Below are 18,088 nucleotides of genomic sequence, written 5' to 3' on the forward strand. Positions count from 1 at the left end.
GGCTTTGCCAAAGAATATAGTTGTTTTTCGTTGTTACCCTTTAGTCAAAATTTCAGTTTAGCAGTCAGCTTTGAAGACCACCCATAGGTAGGCTACCCAAATGACATAATGGCCCTCATTATAAGTGAGACAGTCCGGGACATAAAGGTGCAGGTAAAAAGTTACTGGACCTGCTCACTTTGAGTCTGCCTGTGGGGACCAAGGGCCTGACCTGCCGTAAATTCAGGCCCCTACCGGCTTTTCACTGAAGCACCGGCACCAGTACTAACGGTGCCAGTGCTTCAGGGTTCCAGTTCCCATGGAGCCCTATCCATAGCACTCCATGGGAATGGGAACTTACCGTACCGCTGACCGCATGTGATATCCCTGTAGCACCAGAATGTCAGGTGGCGGTAACAGTGTTATGGGGTAGCTGGCAACCCACTGGATACTGGTGGGGTTTACCGGCAAGCTTGCAATGAGGCCCAATGTCATTGATGCACCACCTACCAACTCTTCGCTTGAAGATGTTAAACACTTAAGAAACTTGCTTTAAACATGCTTTAGATACACTCATTTGGACTAATTGTATTCAATATTTTCTTAGGGATACTCATATGGGGCCACTTTGAAAAATAAGTCCAGGGCCACTTTTGGTACCCAGTCCAGCCCTGCATTGACCATTAAAAAACACATACTTGCTGTGCCAGTTGGGGTTGTAGAGACTTCTGTGACTCCGGTGGTTTCAGTTGGTGCAGGCAGGCTGGTTGCTAGACAAGAAAATGTATTGCAATGAGAATATGCTCATCCATATGTATTCTAAATTATTTTAACATTTTATTTCAGAAATTAAATCAGCTTGCTTGCTATTTCTTGAACTTCATGAATAATGCACTGTAAAAGATTTTTTTTTTGTTGGAAAAATACCGCAGTTTAATAGGTTTTGATAAGATACGTCATAGTTTGCCCTAGTGCAAAAAACATTCGGGTCATATTTGAAACCATTTGCACCGAGACAAGTGGCATTTTTCATGGGATAAGCTGAGGGGAACGTTTGCCTTGGTGCCAATATGGTGCAACTTTGCACTTGCAGTGGTGCAAAGCTACTCTAATGTGGCCCCACAGAACGGGTATTAAATCAGGCGCTTGGCACATTCTGCAACTGCATTATACCCTTGTCGGTGACATATTATGGCAAAGTAAAGGCTTCCCGTTTCAATAGTGACAAGGAATGTGGAGCCTCTTAGTGACAGTAGGACTGGACTTTCCCCAAGCTACACGCGAGTGGATGATTTTAGTTTGGGAGTAACATTCCCATAGAACCCTGGCACACTGAACAATTACGAAGACATTAAATACATTTAAATCAGCATAAATAAGTCAAAAGGGCAGAATCAGAAGTGTTTCACTTATTTGTAAAAACATTGCATTCTAGACGTATTTGCTTTGAAGCGAAATAGGAAAAAAGCTTGCATTGTGAATAGTTTTCAATGCTTTCACACGGGGGTCTGCAACCGTTTGCTCGCTAGATAACTACAATTGCCATGAGCAGTAGCTAACACAATCTGGGGCGTGGGAATCACAGGAGTTGTAGTTCAAATCTTCTGCAGACCCGTGCAGTTCACCATGCTGAATATTGAGTAAACATAAGAAGCCAATAAGGTGACATTGACTAACTGCAAGCATCCCCCTTTCTCTCCGAAAAACATGTCTTTTTAAGCATTACTTCCAGGGTGAACCACGTGCAGTACAACGCTGGCTAAAACACGACTCACAGTATGTTTTTACATAGAGAGCACGATGAACTTGCTTCAGAATGTGCCTGGCAAACACAGCACGCGCTTTGCCAAAACTAATCAAGGTTATCCTCGATGAAGAAAGCACGTATACTGTTTATCACGAAATGAGCACGATGTACATAAAAGCAACAGGCAGCTTAGATGGTCAATGTGGACATTACCTCTGTGTTTACTCGCCGGTGCCTGAAGCAATCGTAAGCTTGACCTCAACATTTACATTAAGTGATCGACCCAGGTACCAGACTGGTCATTTTATCATGGTTTGGGATCTACGGTGAATAACATGGGTGCCCACTAAGCGAGCTGTTGCTCCACATAACAATTCTCGAAGCCTTTGATGATGTCTTGCAGCACACCTCGGTATAAAGAAGTATCTGCCAGCCAGCCACAATGCCATCAGTAGACACGTTCAGATGGCCAACTCTCATGGCCTTCTGAGCTTTAAGAGGTGATGATGGAGGTTACATGCAGAGTCCTGTTTGAGAATCTTCTGATTATAAAAAGGATTCTTATAGCCATAAGGGTGGAGTGGAACATGGCTACAACACTGTACAGTATTGCTTTTACAGCTTATAATACTTTAGCTTGTACCCTCACATTTGTGCTTGCACCCAGGGCTTGGGCAAGAACCATGGCGAAATACTGTGACAGCTTTGCAAGGTGGATGACTCCTGAATGAGGGGCATTATGAGCAATGCAGCCTGTGTTGGTTTCTCAAAGCACAACCAAACCATTGTTGAGTGTTCATTATTTAATAAATAAATGACTATGATAAAAGTCATCACAATTCGCAACCTTCAGTACAACGGCGCTCAGGTTTTCCAACACAAGCACAATGCCCCCAGAAACAAGCCACAACATGCTGCCTTGCATATTTGTTACCACTTTCCAAGGGGCATTGTGCTTTCCTATTTCGAGCCAGAACAAGGTTTTGTTGGACATTTGTGTAGATGTATCTAATTATGTATGTACCTATATGTACATGTACTAATCCAGAGGAGTGGGGGTTATATTTTTGCACCTCTGTTCCACTGTATCCTTTCCTTCATTAGCTAAGAAGCTGCTGGCAAATATTTAATAACACTTTCTTGCTGGACAAGCTCGGGTATTCAGAAAAGCATCAGTCTATAATGAATTGCTTTTTGATTTGGATGGTGAGGACTGGCATTTTAGATAGCAGAAGATAATGTGTCTGCCACTGTGGTGTTCAGATGTTTTGATTGGCTAAGCTGTGGATGTTAGTACTGTACTGATACTATATGTTATGGTATTTGTTATGTTATTTGGCATTTATATAGCGCTCTATATATCATTGGTATGACCTCAAAGCACTTTTAGGTTGAACGCCCTCGGGGACCGCAGTCCAGATCAGTTGAGACAGTAAGTTGTGAAAGGGTGCTTGGGTGCACTGATTAAAGGCCTGATTCATGGAAGTGTTTTATAATGGTTTAATCCTATAGGAAAATATTCTGAGAATCAGGCCCTTAGTTTTCAGCTGATGCGATTGCTACATGGTAGCTGCGTCCTAGCATTAGGTGTGGTGGTATTTTGACATCAGTTGAATGTGTGTAGTATGGAGGAAGGACACCAAGAGTGGGTTCTGGCTTCGTTAGGCCTGTGTAGTACGCGTATGTGTGCACCTAGGACGACTTTCGTGGGGTAGAGCTGCGTTGTGTCAGAATGTTGGGTGTTCATGAAGTATTGTTCGTATGTGAGCAGCTAGGCCGAATTGATTAAGGGTTGTAGCTGCGATCTAATTGTGTGTTGGTGTAGAGTAGAGAGTGAGTATACTGATAGGGGAGGACAGTGTCTGCGTGCAGGTTTTGATTGAACACTGCCAAAGTCCAATAAATCACAATTAAAAGCTATGCCACATTTCTGAATCCTCATTGGCCAGTCTGTGTGGTTTTTCCACAGGGATGAATTGAGGCAGGTGTTTGAAGAGAATTAACAGATTTTCTCTGAGATACATTTGGGATACTCAATAGAGCAGTGCCACAATTACCATTAATCAAAGTGTCATTATGTGCGAGTACTGAGTGTGAGATTCAGAGGACCCATTCCCGGTGCCCCTTAAGGTGCAAGGACGTGTTTGGTCTGGCAGAAATCAATGACAGAGTTGAAATTACACTTCATGTTACAAAACATGCATTACTTTTAGTGATTATTATTTCTTATTTAGGTATCCCCCAATCACAATAGGAACCAACTGGGTCTAGTCAGTGATAAATCTCAGTTTGTCCTTCGTTAAGGGCAAATGGTTGATGTTTCTGCGCCATTTACTGCTGCAAAATCGGATTTTATATTCTACTACAGCTAAATAAAGTTAATGCCTATGTGCTTAAATGTAGTTATTTCTGCAATTAATACTGTTATCATTCCTTCTAGGATGTAACCACTTTCTATCCCTGCCGTACCCATGTTCCACAGAAAACGCACACTATTTTATCTTTATGCTAGACTCAGATGCCACTGTCATTTGTTTGCATACTTTATCACATTCATTGAATGAAGAATACCATAACCACTCGACAACCAGGAGTCCACCAATCATTGACGAAGCAATAACTCTGCCAAGGGAGATGAGGATGTTTCACATTCAATGAACCACTGATGAGGTAGCACAACCAAGTAAAAACATGAGTGATACATGAATTGATAGCTAGATACTTTTGCAAGTGGTAGAAAGTCTTTCTGCTTTCACTCAAAAGGGAAAATACCACAGTGCTGTAGAATAAAGGTGCACACCTACAGTGAATGAGTAACGCCAATGCTTTGTGGAGCATAAGATCTCACACTCACCTAATAACGAAAGATGCCATCAACCTAGACCATTAAGTAACACGGTCACTGTTGGCGCAGTGCTGCTTGAACAAGGAGAATGGGTGGATGGACCTCACCAAAGTCATCTTTATATTAACACGGCAAGTTAAAGAAATTGGGTTTGGGAAAGCTATAATAGTAAAATAAATTCCTGGGGCATTCCTGAACATAAAACAATTGCAATTTTGAATAAACTGTAGTTTGTACCAGTTTGCAAGATTATGAGTCTCATGTTTATTTAAAAAAGATTATAACATGATTTTGCTGCAAGTATATTAATAATGGTTATACACAAGCACATACATGTAAAGAATGTATCTCAATGTCAAATATATTACCGATCATCTGTGGCAGATGTTGACCTAGAGCTGTCGTTCGGTTATAGGTAACAAACACTGATGGAAGAAATAGCCATTAATTGACAATGGAGTAGCAGCCAATGTTCACAGATAGCTCAGTCATGCCACCAAGATCTCCTGTAATGAATCTAGCAATATTGTCACTGTTTCTCTGGAGGGAAGCGTCTCCTATGTGGCCAGGGAAAGACAGAAGCTTCCTGGCTCTAACCCTGGGGGTGATTATCTGTGGGGGTACCACATAGGGGAAGACAAGCTCCAGAGGGACAGAAGGATACTAAATCAAAACAGGCTTGCAGTCACAATTCCCAATGACACATATATGCCTCTGCAACATACATACATGACTTATTATGGGACAGATGAAGAAATCCCCCCTTACGGCAGTCAAACACCTTATGTGCCCCCCCTTTTCAGTACCGAGATGAGGAAGAGGGATGGATTAATGAAGATGACCAGAAGTGGGAAGCTAACACAGCGTTCCAGTCTTTGGAAAGCGTTACACCGTGCTGGGAAGTTTTAAGTAGACACAGCTGAGAGAACACCAGAATTAAGAGAGAGGCAGAGGCTGGCTCTGTCAGTGACTTGTTCTGATGCTGTTCAGAATGCTGAGGACAAGCAGACCATCAGAAGCCACGCTGAGGCCTACAAGAATGGCGTGCATGAGAGGTGAACCAAAGGAAGCTTACCGCTTGAGGGCCCAAAGCAGCGAGAATCGTGTGCAGCAGAGGAGAGGAAAGCAAAAGCTTACCAGCTCACAGGAAACATGCAGAGTCAGTGAACCTGAGAAGGTGGATTAGGGAAGACACAATGAACACAGAAGCCACCCTGTAAGCCCAGAGAAAGAAAATGGGTTACAGGAGCACATGTAGGTGAATGCCGTGCTGTGTTAAGTAACACCATTGAAGAAGTAAAAGGGTCGGTGACCCAAAGGTTTAAAATAGGAATTGTTGTGAGTGCAAACAGTGCTGGAAAAGGGTTGAGGACCCCATATCTGAAGGAAGAAGTGAAAGCAGAAATGAACTGTAAAGAGACAGGGTCGGTGACCAAATATTTAGAAAAGATTGTTTCATGGATAACAAAGAAAGTAGTGAATGGAAAATTTCTGGCAGGAGAGTAACACAGGAGAAGTAAACTTTGGGAAATAGTGTGATATCCTGGCAAGAAATGTGGACTTGGTGAAACAGTGCAACATCCTGGCAGGAGAGTAAACCAGGAGAAGTGGACTTTGTGAAGCAGTGTGACATCCTGGCAGGAGAATAAACCAGTAGTGAACCTGAAGTTGGGAAATGTGTTAAACCAATACATAAAAGGGAATAATTATACCTCTTTTGGAACCAGTGAGAAAGGAGTGAAATACCCTGGCAGAAGAGTACACAAGGGACATAGAGAGGAACAATCAGTGGAGAAGACTAGAGTGATACCCCCAGAAAGCAAGTGGAAAATACTGAGTGTGATGAACTGGAATTGTTAAAATAAATCGTGCATTCAAAGGGAGATGCAAGGGAAGGCCAATCCCCTTGACGTTGTGAAGTAAAGAGCATCATATGTGTCAAGAAAACTCATGAAAATATTCATATAATTTAAGATTGTGAATACTTAAAGTAATGCATTGAAGGTTGAAGGAATACAAGGGGAAAAGAGGATTTTCTGTTAAAAAGCATCAAGTTATAAAGAAAGATAGAGACGCTCAAGGAAAAAGTCATTCTTATTGAACTTCTTAAGCGAAGCCTTAAACAGGGATGAGAAACACAGAGAAGGAATCCCACTTTTGTTGAATAGTGAAACTTTGTGGAACTTTATCCGCAGGCACCAAATAGATACAGAAGGATAACAAACATAGCCAAGGGAGGATCCCTTTTCCAGGTGGAACTTTATTACTTTCTTTTCTGCACCTTAAACTTTATGTTTTTGGAACTCTGAACAAAGGCTACAAAGGCATAGTCTATAGAAATCCCCTTGTGCACATTATATTAAGTTTAGAGTGCAAGGGTCAGCTGAGGGTTTTAGGACACAGGACGGAGAATGCTCTTATGTTTAACATCCTGACACACACGTTCCTTCGTTTTGTTGAGACAGGGAAACCCCTTTTAGGATTAGGGCTAGATAGGATTTTCCTGAACCCTCTTGTTATTTTGAAAATAAAAGTTGACTTATAACTTTTTATTTTCAAAATAACAAGAGAGTTCAGAAAAAATCCTATCTCTCCCTAATAACCTAAACCCATCTTGAAGCCTATTACTGTGTTCGAGTTTTACAGGTGATTCCTTACACCTCCATATGTACTGCTATTGCCTCGTCATTCCTCAGGCTGGCAGCCAATTCTTCTACAGTATCAGCCTCCTTCCTCAGACAGAGTTTGCATTTTACTTGCAGTTTGGTTAGTAACATATACTTTTCTTCTATGCTATGATAAGTGCAGAGACAAGAAGCAGGAAAGAGGCATTGCCCCCTCATGTCACTTCTACCATGGACCGCATAGCTGTAAATCTCATGGACACATGGCAATAATGTAACTATTTGAAATGATGCCCTGGATCCTAAACAGATAAAGGCAGATGTGTCAGCAGGCTAGATGGATAGAGATGGAGGTTGTGTCTACAGCTGCCCATCATGATAGATGTGAGGTTACGTTCTAACAATGGCTTCTACACTGGTTAGGCAATGACACTGAGTGCTTAATTTAGCAGTGTGAGAATACTCGGATAGGTCAGAAAAACAGGAATCCAATGGTAGAAGTGTGCCAGTTGCTGAGATTAAACAAGTGCAGAACATGTTGGAACTTTCACCAAATCCATGTTGCTTTAATGCAGTATTTGTGCACTTATGATTCTTTTATCTATCAGTAGAGAAGTTGTTTTACCACTGCTACTCTGTTTGGCATAGTTTCTTTTTATAGCATATAGATGGTAGTGCAACTGCTGGATATTGGCCCATCAGTCTGACAACTAGTACAGAAGTACTGCCACATTAGGTAACACAACGTTTGCTTAAATTATCGTTTGGTTTATACGCCTTTAAAATGTCATCACTCCTGCTGTCCAACCCTAGATGCTGTCACATGGTGAGTTGAACTTTAACACATAGGTGTAGGACGAGAATGTCAGCATCCTGACTAGTTGTTCTTCTCTGAATACATATTGGGTCTGGGTGTATTGTCACCATTCAGACATACTTCATGCACCCAAGACTGCTAGTCTGACAGACAGACAGACACCCATATAGTCACATTGAATACAGTGCACAAGAGTATGCAGGCAGACATGGAGGTGGCAGGCAAGGTGGCAGACCAACAATTAGACACAAATGCTGACAGAGATAGATAGGAAGCCAACCAGACCAGGAGGAACCCAAGACTGCAGGTAGACAGACACATCAGCTGTAGACAGACTGCAAAATCAATTGCTAGAGTTTTGCTTGTAATACAAAACCAGGAAATATAGTTTACATTAAGATTTCTACACCCATGAAATATGGGTTCTCTCAGAGTCAAATGGTTTATTTAGCGACAGGAACCCGAGAGTTTAATGAAAAGTTTAATTCAAATGTTTAGTAAAACAGTTAAGCTATAATTGCTCAATTCCAAAGGCATTACCATTTGGAAATAGCCCTCGGCTCAAGTTTAAAGCACAGGCAAAGTGATTAATGACAGAAGGACATTGTTTTGGGCATTTCACAGACTCCTCTGCTGCTTAGTCATGGGCATGGGCCCTTGAAGATACATTATATATATATATCTATATTAGGTTAGTACATAATATAGATAGATATATAATTAAACCACTCTGAGATCATACAAAATGGGTAGCGTTAATGTTCAAAATGTAATCACACAGATACATTTTGAATGAACAGATAAAATACCTGGCGACGGTCCTGGAAGCTCAGCTGGTGTTGCTGAAAAAAATGTTATAATTGTAATGCATATTGGGGTCATGTCTTCACAGTTGGGTATTGAAAATTATTCTCTGCAAGACTTTTTCTATGACGATGTTCATGAAATCTCACATATACATTGCAGGTACACAAGTAAAGCATCTATAGTAGGCGGGGGGGAAATAACAATGCCTATTCATCACCCCAGAGGTTCAGAGGCTATGGTGGACTGTGAAGAGAACATCCCAATACAAATGAGGACGTGCCCCCTGTTGAATGCCTCCTCTGAGGAACTCCATGAAGCATTACAAGAGGGGCGTACCAGCCCTACTACTACAGAGAGACTTATACAGTGCTGAAAGTGAGCCGATTCCATCATTCTGACATTTTGTCCCTGTTGAATCAGAAGCTTGACCTGCACCCTTTGCTTAATTTCGACATTGCCATGCAATTAATTATTTTCTTTCTGCCCATGTCAATCAAGGTCTTATCACTGGTCTCACAAGTCTTGTACTTATCATGAAACATGTAGGTTTTGATCACAGGGCTGTCCCTCCTCACTGAGTAGTGTCCTACGGGGTGGGTTCAGTTGGCAACACTTATATTTATATCATTTTGACAAGCTTACACATAAAGGGTTGGAAAACTGGCTTATTGAGTTTCGCAACAAGGAGTAGGTTGTGAGATAAGAACGTGCACACGCGTTGGCTAGTACACTGACTAATGGTAAGAAGCGGCCATTCCTTCCTTGTGCAGTATGTAAAGGGCCCCACTCGCACACTTGGTAGGGCCTATATCACAATCATTGCATCAGAGCATTGCAGTTTACCACTGATATTTTCAACATGCAAAATGGTCCTGGAGAAAATCTAATATGTAAAACTGCACTGCAACTGTAGAGTTTCATTTATAGGGTCCCTGGTTGTTTAAGGGTTTGAAAATGGCAATCAAGCAAGGGCTGTGATTAAAGTGGACACCGAAGATGACCTGTGGAATGAAAGCTAGTTATTGCATCTCTGTCAATCGGTGAGAAATGGAAATGCGCATGTTTAGCAAGGGCAGATGGGCAGGGTCAGCTTCTCCTGCCTGCATGCCAGATCCATTGAGTGTGGCACTAATGCTGAGAATCTCATCCTCAAGGAAGCTTTCAATTGATACTGAAGTGAACATATAGATTATAGAAGATGTATCCATGAGCTATATTCCTCCCAGGGATGGATCAGGATAATCCCATACAAGGATCGATGGATCAAAGGACCAGGAGCCAGGAACCAGGATGCATGACAGTCAGACAGACCAACCCGTCTTTCCTCAGCTGGATGATGACGCACATCACAAAGTCCTCATGTTAGCAATGTGCTTTCCACAAGCCTGACATGCCTGCCAAACCAGAGACAGATCAGGAAGCATTAAGGCTTTGGTAGAAGGGTGATGGAGAGAATTTAGAGAAATGACCCTGCAGGATACAACTGCCAAATGCCAATCAACAATGGCTTCCTAAAAGCAGCAGCCTGACATGGCATGCAACATGGTACCCATCGTTCATTCTGTAGAGTTAACTGAGCTACCACATTCTCATGATATTTCAGAATGGGATCTACAAGTGGGCGAAATAAATTCAGTATAATTGGGAAAATCTGGGGAGAGAAGGATGCTGGACAATAGCCTGCTCAATACCATGATAAAAACCACAGAACAGCATATGAACTGATGTAAGAAATCACCAGGAATATCTCAGACAGGAGATGCTGATTATTGGTCATTCTTAACATAATTGTTTCAAGTACATCAGTGAAGAATTCACTGCACTATGCTGAAGACGAACACAAATTAGAGGGTGTTGAAGAGCTGAGGAATATTTTGTTTCTTTCATATTACATTTGTGGGCTTTTACAGCATTGAAATCCGAGTGGACCAAAGAAGTAAGGTCCAAAGGGATACCTTCAAGACTCCAGCTTGAGCTAGAAGGGCTGGCCTCACTGCATGCCGTACAAGTGCTGAGCCCATGCTCTATTTCTCTGCTAGCAGTGAATCTCAATATTACGGGAGAGCAGTAAGCATGTTCACGAAATGCATTCTTATAGAAGCACAATCATCCAATGGATTGCCGAATTAATTACGCATTGAGTTCTTCTCAATTAAGGTTTTAGCTGAAACTGTACAATTGACCACAAGCTGCATTAACAAAGGTTTGGCACTCAGGCAACTGGCTGACACTGGAATTGCATGATGGGGAGACAAGCCCCCTTGGGTAATCCTAAAAGTGTGCCCACCAATATTTATGAGAGCAACACACATGTTCTTAAGTCACAGCTGTGGGTTCACAACAATGCTGTGTCAAAATTCTTTGTGCTGTGTGACAAATCAAGAGTATTCGTCCCTTCTCCCCAAAGTGGAGCCACACTCACACTAGGGACGTGATCCCACTCTGCAAGACCCTCCCTAAGGGTCTGGGCAAATGGGACCTCATTGGGAGTGACTCCCCCTTAGGGGAGAAGGATTTGCATTCGCACAGGGAACTCCCAATGCAAAACACCTTATCTGCATATATGGGACTGCCTTCCATAATGAATAACATATCTTCCTTCTGTTTGACTTCATGCAACCTTGGGTCAGCCCCCTGAAGTAGCTATGCCTTGGAGGGGCAGAGCAGATTGGAACCACACAACCTGCAGCAATCAGAGAAGCAAAGAACGTCAAGCTGGAATGCTGTAGACTGAGCAAACTGGACAACAGGAAGGACGCTGTTGTAGGGATGGAGTTCGGAGGACCGTCCGACATGGTTACATGACCACGGAAGCACTGTGGTGTTCCCGACACTCATCTAACTACCCAGAAACCAGTGCAACTGGGAGGATTGCAAGCTCCCACCAGCTGGCATTCACCAAACGTGGCAACCCATAGAGATGCAGAGAGCAGGAATTCTGCAAAGCCCGAAAGAGGGAAACGAGGAACGAAAGCAACATACCCGAGGGAGCGCCCAGCCCTGAAGAGTGAAGGTACTGGGTGAAGTGGAAAAGGGTGAGGTCGCTGAGCAATCTTATAAACAGAGGAAGCTGTGAAAGCTATAATGTAGAGATTGGGACAGTGAAATGCATGTTTACCTGCTTTTACTTTTTCCCAAGGGAACAATCATATTATTATTGAGCAGATATTTCACTTCCTATTTCTCTTCTTTTCTACGTCAAATGTGAACTGTCATTCTTGAGGGGTCTTAATTTGTTAAGAAAACAACATCATTGCAAATACTGTTTTCATAACCCATGCTTTGATTTATGCAATATTTATTTAAACGATATGTACCAGCTGCTTTTCCCAGCAACTGAAACAGGAAAAACATGTATAAAAAGATTCATAATGGTTTTGTGTTTTAGTGCCTTAAGATTTTGCAAGTTGAGTCACTGTTAGAAACTGGAAAGCTGGGATCTACTAACTGTACCCACCCACCCATTAGTAAACAACTATAATTATAAATGAAAGAACTAATATTATTAAGCAATGATCACCCATTCCATGGGCTGGAACGGCTGGGAATGGCCCGGGGCCCGAGTTATGATATATGTCATGTCATTTATAACACGCCTGCACAAAAGTGTTTCTAGGCGTGACAAGTCAGGGAGGGAAAACAGAGGAAGGACAAGACAAACGATCTTACTAGGCCTTATCTCATTCAGATCGTGCAAGTGCGACAATGCAAAGTGCAGGGGGAGTGGAGAGGGGGACGTGCCAGGGAGAGGGAGGGGGAAGTGCAATCAGGGCAGCATTGCTCTGAGTAAGTGCAGCCAGGGTGGCATGGCTCTAGGTAAGTGCTCGGAGGCAGGGTATTGTAGAGGTTACAGTTACAGTTACAGCCCCTAAGTGTGCGGTAGAGCCGAAGGCAGTGCAGTGGAGACTGATCTTGGAGGAGCCTGATCGTAGTGAGACTCTGAGGGTACCACGCAACCAGTGGGCACACCAGACAGGTAGGTCAGCAGGGGAGGGAGAGAGAGAAAGCAGAGGAGAAAAGGAAGGTCTTGAGCTGCTTCCGGAACTTCAAAGGTCCCGCTCAAGTTTGAGAGAGGCAGGGAGGCCATTCCAGAGGGAGGCAGCTGCAGAGGAGAGAGATATACCCCTCACTCTCTGCCTGAAGGATCACCTTACACTAAGAGAGTTGGAGGTAGCTGAGTGAAGGGCTCGAGAAGGAAGGTATTTTTGAAGAGAGAGTTCGATGTAGTATGGGTCTGCAGAACTTGATCCTTGCAGCCACCAGGAGCCAGTGGATAAATGTCAGGGCTGGAGAGATGTGGTCCCTCTGCTTGAGGCCAAGGATAAGTCTTGCAGTACTATTCTGGATTAGTTGCAGAGGGCAGAGAGTAGAGGAAGGCAGATTGAGAAAGAGGCTGTTGCTGTAGTCCAGCCTAGAGAGAACCAGGGCTCTGGAGACAGTGAGCCTCTGAGGGTAAGTGAGAAAATGAATAATACCTCTGAGGAGGTGCAGCTGATAGTGGGTCTTCTTGGCAAGGTCCGTGATGTAAGGAGAGAAGGAGAGAGTGGAGTCGAAGATGACATCAAGGTTTTAAGCCTCACAAGAAAGCAAAGGAGGAGGTCCCAAGGAGATCTAAAGGCATGAGCATAGCGAGGGCCTTTAATGAGGGTCCCCAGTGCCATTACCACTCGTTCCAGCCAGTGGAACAGGTAATTATTGTTACTAGCACCCCACAGGCTCAGACTGGCCTATAGGTGCAATAGGGCAAGCCCGAACCAAAAACGCTAGGGTGTGTCAGTTTTTTGGGTCAAAGTGTGCCACTTTTTTGGCCTATGTGGGCCTTGTTTGATAAGTTACTTCACCATATGGCTAGCAGTTTTGACCAGTGTTACTGAATAAATATGCTTTAAAATGCACAATTTGCATCACATTTCATGAAAAACCTCTGACTTGGGTACTACTCAAATAGTCTGCCACAAAAGGAATGAATTGCCATTTGCAAATGTGGGACACTTTTTCATTGGCGCATGAGAAAATGTTATCCCCCAGTCTGATCCTGCACTCCAGGTTGCCAAACCAGTAACCCAGGGAGCTAAAACCAATGTATTTTCTTTCAATGAACAGATCCTTTCGCGGGGTGTCCCTTTCATTGAAAGAAAATACTTACAGAAGATGGCCACAAGGGGCGCTGGAAGATGGGGCTCCAAGCAGAGCACCTCTTCTGTTTGCATGGTGGCCCAGTAAGGAGACGGAGCAAAGCAGAGGCGGCGGTCACCACCACCGCAGTAAGCAGGTAAGTGGGCCGGTGGGTTGGAGGGACAGGAAAATTGATGTGATGGGAGGGTGTGGGAAGATGGAAAGATGGCGGTTTGGGTGGGAGAAGCAGCCATCAGGTTGCTTGCAACGTGGGCTTGGATCGTGGGATTCAGGCCTGCGATTCAAGCAACCTGATTGATTGCCAAACCCCCTGCCCTGGGCGCTAATTAAGAATATTGTTAGGTAAAGCTATAGTAGCACAACAGTACAGACAAATCAAATGAAAATCTGCAACAATACAGAATATTCTGTACATTTATCAGATATTGCCTAGTTTACTACATATGTTGTTACTACAGTGGGAATGTTATGTATTTAATAAGATATCTAGAAACATGAATACATCGAGCCAAGAGCATCAACATCTCTGTAGTTTATCGTGGTGGGATGCTTGTAATCTCAGCTCTTATTTGAACCCTAAGCATGGGCAAGAATCATAGGAAAGCACTGTGACAGCTTTACAAGATGGATGTTATCTGAATGAGGGTCAGCATCAAAAAAAGTAGTTTGTGTTTGTTTCTTAAAGGACAGCCAAACCGGTGCTGAGTGTTGGTTATCTAACAAATGATTACCATGGAAGGAATCAAACTTATTAACTACCTTTTGTATTGTCTTTGGCATACCATACACTGGCACACCTTTCTTTGCACAATGCCTCTGTATATCACCTTTCAGCAGGTCTGCATTTAGATTTTCCTACACAAGCACAATGTTCCATAGAAAATACCCAAAACATGCTGCCTCCCATGTTTTGCACCTGTTGCAAAGGGCATTGCGATTTTCTTTTCCCAGCAAGTACAAAGCCGTTTTTCCTTCAAAGCAGCCTTTTTTCACCTCCTTGTCTCACTGCACTTGCACCCCTCCCAGCAAACAGAGGACCCATTCCCGGTGCCCCTTAAGGTGCAAGGACGTGTTTGGTCTGGCATCAATGACAGAGTCGAAATTACCCTTGATGTTACAAAAACATGCATTACTTTTAGTGATTTTTATTTCTTATTTAAGTATCCCTCAATCACAATAGGAACCAACTGCGTTTAGTCAGTGAAATATCTCAGTTTGTCCTTCGTTAAAAGGCTAATGGATGATATTAACAAGCCATTTACTGGTGCAGAATCTGATGTAATATTCTACTACAGCTCAATAAAGGTAATGCCATATGTGCTTAAATGTAGTTATTTTTGCAATTAATAGTTATCATTCCATTTTGGATTTGACCTCTTTCCATGGGAGCTATGCCTGCCGTACCCATATTCCACAGAAAACACACACTGAAGTCTAGTCTTGTCCCCTTTGTAGCCCCTCTCTCTTTTCGTTAATGCCTTCCCTAAAACCTACTCTCTGCGTTCTGCTCTCCATCATTCTTGTTCTGTGTCTGATTCCTGTCTCTTCATTATCACCCTTTCCTCCATTCTCAGCTTTCTCCTCTCCCCCCTTATGTATAGCACTTGCACAATCCGAATTGCCTCTGCCATACTAGGATCGCTTTGTTTCCAGTTTTGTTTTTACTCCTCACCTCTGTTCCAACCTTACCTGCACTTCCCCATCGTCCCCCTCTCTTCCTTTTTATGTTAAGCACTTGCACGCTCCGAATCGTCTCACGACCTAGTAGGAACGCTTTTTATTGCTTCTCACTCCTTCTTCCCCCTCTGCCTTGCCTTCATGAAATAGCACTTGAAGGTTTCCGAATGTTTCAAGACCTTTTAAGAATGTACCTTTCCCCCTCCCCCTTGTGGTGATGCGTCTTGAAACACATCTTTGCTGTATAGTGCGTATTACAAATAACCAACAAATAAATAAATGAAATGAAATCAAAGGAGGAAGAATCTGCCAAGGGGGATAAGGAAGCTTCCCCTTCAATGAACCATTGATAAGGTAGCACAAGCAAGTAAGAGCCTAAGTTATGCATTCATGGATTGAGGGATAGATCTGGCAAGTGATAGTAAGTTGTTCTGCTTCCACTCAGTAGGGAACATACTAGCAAGTTGAAGAATAAAGGGTCACACATATAGTGAGTAATAATAAGAGTAATGCCTGTGCTTTGTGGAGCATAACATCTTACCATTCACCTAATAATGAAAGATGCCATCAACATAGACCATGAAGTTGCACGGTCACTGTTGCCATAACCCTGCTTGAAGGAGACACCGGTGGATGGACCCCAGAAGAGTTATATTTTTATAAACATAACAGGTTTCGCGCCTAGAAACACTTGTGTAAAGGCGCGTTATGAATGCCATATCATATCAAAGAAATTGGGTTTGAGAAAATCTTAATAGCAAAATATGCTTTTTAGCATTGTCAGATAAAACAATTGCAATGTTTACTAAACTCTGGTTTGCTAGATTATAGATCATAGATTATAGATCTCATGTTCATTTAAAAAATATTATTCCATGATTATGCTGCAAATATGTCAAAAAGGGTGAGAAACAAACACATAAATGTAAAGAATTTCTTTCAATGGCAAATATATTACCAATCATCTGTGGCAGATGTTGAGCTAGAGTTGTCGTTCGTGTATGGGTAGCAAACACTGATGGAAGAAATCACCATTATTTGTCAATGGAGTAGCACCCAATCTACAGAAATAGCACATTCATGCCACCAAGACCTTCATACATGCGTCTGTTGCCTTGGCTCTCCTCGCGTAAGAAGCCACGTCTTCTACAAGATTAGCCACCTTCCTCAGCCAAAGTTAGGATTGTACCGATCCTGTGGTTATTATCATGTAATGGTCTTCTATGTTATGGTAAGTGCAGGAGACAAGAAGCAGAAAAGAGGCATCGTCCTCTCCTGTCTCTTCTGCAATGGACTGCTTAGCTGTCAGTCTCATGGATGCATGGCATTCATGCAACTGTCTGGACTGATAAGATTGATCCTGCACAGTTCCTGGCATATGTTCTCAGGCGTGGGCTTGTCTTTGCTGCGCTTTGTCTATGTCTATCCATTGTGGATGCAGCAAGTGTCTGCAAGCTAGGTGACTAGGGAATAAGGATCCATCTCCATTCAGGCTTCCTGATGGATGGGAGGTCAAGTTGTGCCCGCAACAATAGCTTCTTTTTTGGTCAAGCACTACCATTGACAGAATGACTTAGCAGTTAGGCATTGCGCCGATGGGGAAACGCCAAGCAACCATGGCACCTACCAATAGCTGGTAGGGTACATTGGTCCCATGTGAAATTGCTGGACATTGGCCAAACATGAGATAGCAGATCTGAGAACTAGTACATAATTACTGCAGCATTAGATACACACACCAATTGCCTAGATTATGTTTTTGTTTATACGTTTTTAAAATGTCACCATTGCTGCTGTCCTTGCGACTACCACAAGCTGATTGGAAATGTATCAGATATGAGTATGTCTGAATTCTGACTGGTTGTACTTCTCTGATTAAATGTTGTGTCTGGGCTTGCTGCCACATTTCAGACATACTCCATTCAACCAAGACTGCTAGCCTGACATACAGACAGACACTCATGCTGCCAGATTGAAAACAATGCACGCAGGTATGCAGCTAGACATGTAGCTGTCATGCAAATAGGCAGACCAACAACTAGACACAGAGGCTGACAGAAATAGACAGACAGCCAAACAGACCGCATGCAGGTAGACAGACACATCGGCAGATACATAGAGGGACTGAAAACGTTTTGGTTACAATGCAAAACCAGGAAATACAGTGTACATAATCAATTCTACACCCATGAAAGATGGGTTCGCTCAGAGTCTAATGGTTTATTCAACAACAGGAACCCGAGGGTAACATTAAATCTTCATAATCTTTATATAGTTTGAAAATAAAAATGTTTAGCAACACATTTAAGTAATCATGCTGCATTCCAAAGGCATTACCAGGTGAAATTGCCATTGGCTCAATTTAGAATTATGAGTGAAGCAAGGGCATTTAATGAGCACTAGGGGGCTCTTCCACCTCCTAATAGCCCCTGAAGGGGGCATTACTGCAATGTGAA

The 18,088-nt window shown here is 42.8% G+C and overlaps 1 protein-coding gene across 50 annotated transcripts in view; it reads right to left on the bottom strand.

Annotated features, from left to right (window-relative positions):
- Nucleotides 1-18,088, bottom strand: part of LOC138513982 (mucin-19) — a 1,848,798-nt gene that overhangs the window by 365,187 nt on the left and 1,465,523 nt on the right. For 23 of the 50 annotated variants that reach the window (XM_069629210.1, XM_069629200.1, XM_069629208.1 and 20 more), the window contains one exon: nt 678-749. In XM_069629210.1, the coding sequence (XP_069485311.1) occupies nt 678-749 (72 nt within the window). Of the gene's footprint in view, nt 1-677; nt 750-4,939; nt 4,997-8,821; nt 8,855-16,590; nt 16,648-18,088 lie in introns of all 50 variants that reach the window. The other 27 variants (XM_069629194.1, XM_069629193.1, XM_069629186.1 and 24 more) reach the window with 3 other exon arrangements.

Source organism: Ambystoma mexicanum, chromosome 12 (assembly GCF_040938575.1).
Source record: "Ambystoma mexicanum isolate Mex_15411 chromosome 12, UKY_AmexF1_1, whole genome shotgun sequence".
Taxonomy (NCBI): domain Eukaryota; kingdom Metazoa; phylum Chordata; class Amphibia; order Caudata; family Ambystomatidae; genus Ambystoma; species Ambystoma mexicanum.